Source organism: Aedes albopictus, chromosome 2 (genome assembly GCF_035046485.1).
Source record: "Aedes albopictus strain Foshan chromosome 2, AalbF5, whole genome shotgun sequence".
Classification (NCBI taxonomy): domain Eukaryota; kingdom Metazoa; phylum Arthropoda; class Insecta; order Diptera; family Culicidae; genus Aedes; species Aedes albopictus.
The window spans coordinates 325,372,553-325,377,705 of record NC_085137.1 but is presented as its reverse complement, the minus strand read 5'-3'; the positions used below and the strand labels follow the sequence as shown (position 1 = coordinate 325,377,705).

The 5,153-nt window shown below is 42.9% G+C and overlaps 1 protein-coding gene across 1 annotated transcript; it reads left to right on the top strand.

Annotated features, from left to right (window-relative positions):
- Positions 1 to 260: 260 nt before the first annotated feature.
- On the top strand, positions 261 to 1,168 carry LOC115270368 (adult-specific cuticular protein ACP-20-like). The gene is made up of 2 exons (XM_029879890.2): positions 261 to 369; positions 431 to 1,168. Exons 1-2 carry the CDS (start codon positions 355 to 357, stop codon positions 989 to 991), a joined length of 576 nt encoding a protein of 191 aa, XP_029735750.2. The 5' UTR covers positions 261 to 354; the 3' UTR covers positions 992 to 1,168.
- Positions 1,169 to 5,153: the final 3,985 nt, after the last annotated feature.

Below are 5,153 nucleotides of genomic sequence, written 5' to 3'. Positions count from 1 at the left end.
TGCTCCGGTTGTTTGTTTTTCTTGCACGATATTGAACGAGATGCAGAACGTCAATATGCTTGGGACCCCCGCGCAGCTGATTACAGTTTTTCTCGCTAATACTTCATGGTGGCAGAGGTTAGTCGCCTTCATGCTCGGGTTTTTGGTTTGGTTTGTTTTAGCATTCAATTAAAATTACGGGTTCCCACAGAAGTCAAGCCTAGCTCTAGCTGCCACCCTTTGATGATTGGTCCCACGGCCAAAACAAAGAATACTATATAAACAAAGCTTGCCACCGAGAACGGTATCAGTACGATAGTGATCTTCCGTTGATAAAGTTTAGATTCGGTGGTTTATGTTTTAGTGACCAAATCTATGAAAATGATGAAGGTAAAAAGTGCAACGGAGTTTTCAAGGATTCAGTGATATAAAGCGTTTCTTTCAAAATCAGGTCTTCGCGTTCGTGGCTGCTCTGGCAACAAGTGCTACTGCATATGTCGTCGGTAATGGATACAACATTGTGACAAAACACGCTACGCAGTACTACGGAAACGGAGTGGGTTCTGGTGAAAATTACGGAAACTCAGGATACGGTGCAACTGGCTACGGAGGACAGGGAAATTTAGGCTACATAACTCCAGCAAACTTGGAATACATGAACAAAGGATCGAAGTATGACAACTACGACGATCAATACGATCACAAGGATTATTACGCCTACCCAAAGTACAAATTCAACTATGGTGTTCAGGACTCGCACACCGGTGACCACAAAAGCCAATGGGAAATCCGTGATGGGGATGTTGTGAAGGGTGGATACTCTTTCTACGAACCTGATGGCACCAAGCGAGTGGTGGAGTATACTTCCGACAAACATAGCGGATTCAATGCTGTCGTGAAAAAGATCGGCCATGCGCATCATCCGCAAGTTTATGGCACAGAAAATGGCATCTCTGGAAGTGGATACGATGGACACCATGACGACAGTTATAGCTATAATAATATTCACTGAAGCACAGTGAATGACGAACAAAGTGTAGAACAATTTTTATTTATTTACCTTGAATTTATCCTGAGATTATACCTATGAACACTCGTAGACTTGCGATTAAAGTTGAATGAAAGATTGTACAGTGTACAGAACGCCTGAATGTGGACACCGCTCGAAAAATAAACCTGCTTGAAAACTTAGCCAACCGCTCGAATTTTGAACTGCTGCTCAGCGGTGCTCTCCTGTGAGCGTTCTCCATGACTGTCCGAAACTCCGAGTATTGATCACCGAGTTCGTTTCAACGTTTCAACTAGCCAAGAAGTCGAAATCAAAACAAACGGCGCATAAATCTTCACAAGATCTCCACTTCCCCTTCTTTTAGCGCCAGTCAATCAACATTGTGTGGTTGGTTTCTTTTCGTTTCGGGTTTAGGTAGCTACCGTTTGCCTACCACGACGCGGCGCCCGACTCGTTGGGACATTGGACAGTGTCAAGGTAAGGCATAGCACCGTGTGGACGGAGTCAGTGTGAAGGTTATTAGCGGCGGTATTTGCATATTCTGTGGTCTCTTGATACCCGTACCAGATGCTGTAAGCGGAACAAGAGGGGCGGTCTGGCGTACAAAAAAAGTATGTTTTTCACTTGAAGTGGTTCTCTTCTTAAATAGATTGTGTTGTGTGTTAATTGTATTAAAATGGGGCAGATTGTGATGATCAAATGTATAAGTCTTGAATTTAAGGTGAAACGGGACGCCGTGTTATTTTTCCTATCTTGCCTCTCTTTCTAACAATTTGCCTCGCGATTTTGAAGATGGTAATCTCGAGACCTATCGCACTGAAGATGCTGAAAACCAATCAGCATATGCACTGCAAGTGAGCATACACAATGATAGGTTTTTGTTGCAAAATATGAAGTAGAATCTGAGATTACCATCTTAGTAGCAACAGAGCAATGGCGGATATTTTCTCGACCGTCCCGTCCGCCCTTAATGGTTGGTATTAGTCGGGATCCTCCTGGGGACTGTTATGGTCTTCTTGTTTTCTTACCCCGCATTAAAACGAGGCAGCTGTGTTGAAAGATAGGTTGTCAGTGAGCCCTATGCTTGAGCCACTCTTATGTTGGCTACGAAAACATTGAATTGCTGGGATAGGGATGCCATTTCCATGGGATCCTCCCACCGAGGATCGATGTCCTATTTCCTGGCCTTTTTTTACTACAAAAGAATCAACTGACATGCGCTATAGCCATACAGAAAATAGCGTTGAGCCAGCACCAGCATTCTTCTTTTCCATAGTTTTTGAATACAATTGTCCACGCAAATTATTATTATTATTAGGTCTCCAGTGAATTTAGCTCACCCTGCTACAACAAACCATCAGTTAGATCATTCCGTTCCGGTTTGACTCTGCAGCCATAGGTAATCCTTGCGCTGATGGTGGATAAACAATCATCATCATCACAATTGTCCTCGCAAATTAAAAATGAGGCTGTACAGACTGACCAATTGACCAATTAGGCAGATCGACACCTCAAGCATATACATATCTCTATTATGCTATGTTCACACTGCGCTCTACATCAAATAATATCGAGCGGTTCTTGTTTTAGAGGCGATATCATGTTCTATATTACTTCCGCTCATGGCGGGATTAAGGATTGTGGGGGCCCGTACCAATGCGATGATCAAAAAGTTTTTCTTTGCGGCACGCTATTGTTGAAAACAAAAAGTGAGATTTTTTTCAACGTGTTATACAAAAAAAAAACAGCGCGAACACTCGACTAGAGGGTTATTAACGCGACGTGATGTTGTCATGTTCGATTTACGATATTATCGGAAAAAGTAATGGTTGGCAACCCGTATTACAAAAAGTTGCTATATCCCGCTTTTACCGGTTTGTTAAAAAAATGTGTAAGAGTAAGATGCGGCAGTTTTGAACAAAGTCAACCTACGTCGTTGAACAGGACTAATAATGTGTTTCAAAACGCCAAACCCGACGCAACCAAAACAAAATGTGTAAAAAAAAAAACAATAGTCCATAGTGAATTTCGACAGGAGGTAGTGTCCAGTAACCCGTGAAAATCGATATCATCATCAACAGTGTTGTCACTTCGTAAAATGGCTCATAAGGTAATTCTGGAGCAACATTTGAAAAGGGCATACAAGCATTGGTAAACAATGACTTCACACGTCGCTCCTGAGCCCCCCCTCAGCTTATTCACAAAAACTAAGACCGTTATCAGATAGAGAAAACATCGATCTCTCGGATAACGGTGTTCATTTGCGTGGGCGGGCTGCTGTTATGCCCTACGGAGCGTTTTAGAAAAAAGACACAAGACCTCTTGGGCCCTTTTCAAATGTTGCTCCAGAATTGTTCCCTCCGTTGTGGTAGTACCTAATGTTGCGGTAATGGCAATTGAGCACTTTTTCAACTGAAATGTTACCAAAAGGCATTTTTAATAGATCTATCTACATCTATGTATTATGCTTAAATTATGAAATTGCACTTTTTGTGTGCTTAAGATTTGGCCAAAAACCTATTTTAAAAAAATTCCTTAATATTTCTGCTGCTGTGTTCCTTTTGTTGCGGTAGTGTTCCTAATGTTGTGGTATCCCATATGATTTTAATGGGATACCCATACCACAACAATAGGAACCGAAAATAAATTTTACCCTTATAATAGGAACAGTGTGCCTATTGTTGGGGCAAGCAATTATTGTAAGAAAACAGAGAGAAACGATAGTTTTCATATTTTCCCATCAAGTTTGGATAGAAAACTACCGATTAACGTTTTGAAAAGATTATGTATGTACGATCATTTTTTTTATGAATTTGGATTTAAATGGATTTTCTATCACCGAGTGACCAACTTTTGCAGCCATTCCAGAGTGGCAACGTCGTTAGCATTTCGTGATACCAGGGACAACACAGCAAACAAATCTATTTCTAACATCACCTCAGCTACACATCAATATGGTGAGTTAACAACCCGGAGCGGCCAACACAGCTCTGGCCCTCAAAAGTTCCTATCTCATGCTTCCACGGGTCATTCAATGACAAAGATCGCCAGCTAAGAGTTGCGTGCTTAGCTGGTAGTACAGCCTGGGCACTGTTGTCCTACAGTTAGATTGAGGAGGTACGTCGCGAGCGTCTGCTCACAAAGGAGGTGCGGTTCAAACAGCGTCTGTTCTGGCATCCAGCGGCTAATTATGAAATGAAATGATATTTAACCTATAGTTTCCCTTCTGAATTGAAAACCCATCCAATTTTTGGGTTTGAACCGTTAAGCCGTGCTCCAATATTTTTCAAAATTGCCGTCCATATGGCTCTTCTGGAGATCTAAACCTCGAGGAGTTTCGGATTTCATGCTATAGCGCGAAACAATGTCGAGCAGTGTTGAAGCATAATTTAAGCAGATACTGCGGTGTCAGCTGTGAACATCTTTGATATTGGATCTTATTTTGCCGTTTAGGCTTTTCAGATTATTCCAGTGCTATAGGCAGATGCCTTGCTACAATAGATAGTAGAACAAAATCATTATCATCATCAGATGAACGCAGCGCGGAAGGTAATGCTGCAGCAAGGGACCCGACAGAACGTGGAACGTTACAAACAGAAGCGGAAACAGCAGACCCACCTCTTTCGGGAGAAAAAGCGCAGCCTGGAAAAAGCAGAGAGCGAAGAAATGGAACTGCTGTGCCGTTCCCAAGAAACACGGAAGTTCTACCAGAAGCTCAATGAATCCCGCAACGGCTCGCGGAAATGTATAGGGATAATGTTAGAGGCCTCTTTGCGGACGGACGTGAGGTGATCGAAAGGTGGAAGCAGCACTTCGATCAGCACCTGAATGGCGTGGAGAACGTAGGCACGGTAGACCACGGCAATCCAGTAAACGAGAACACTAGTGCAGCGGAGGACGGAAATAAACCAACTCCCACGCTGAGGGAAGTTAAGGATGCCATTCATCAGCACAAAACCAACAAAGCAGCTGATAAGGATGGTAAAGCAGTTGAACTCATCAAGATGGGCCCAGAAAAGTTGGCCACCTGTCTGCACCGGCTGATAGTCAGGACCTGGGAAACCGAACAGCTACCGGAGGAGTGAAAGGAAGGGATAATCTGACCCATTCACAAGAAAGGCGACCATTTGGAAAGTGAGAACTTTTGGGCGATCACTATGTTGAA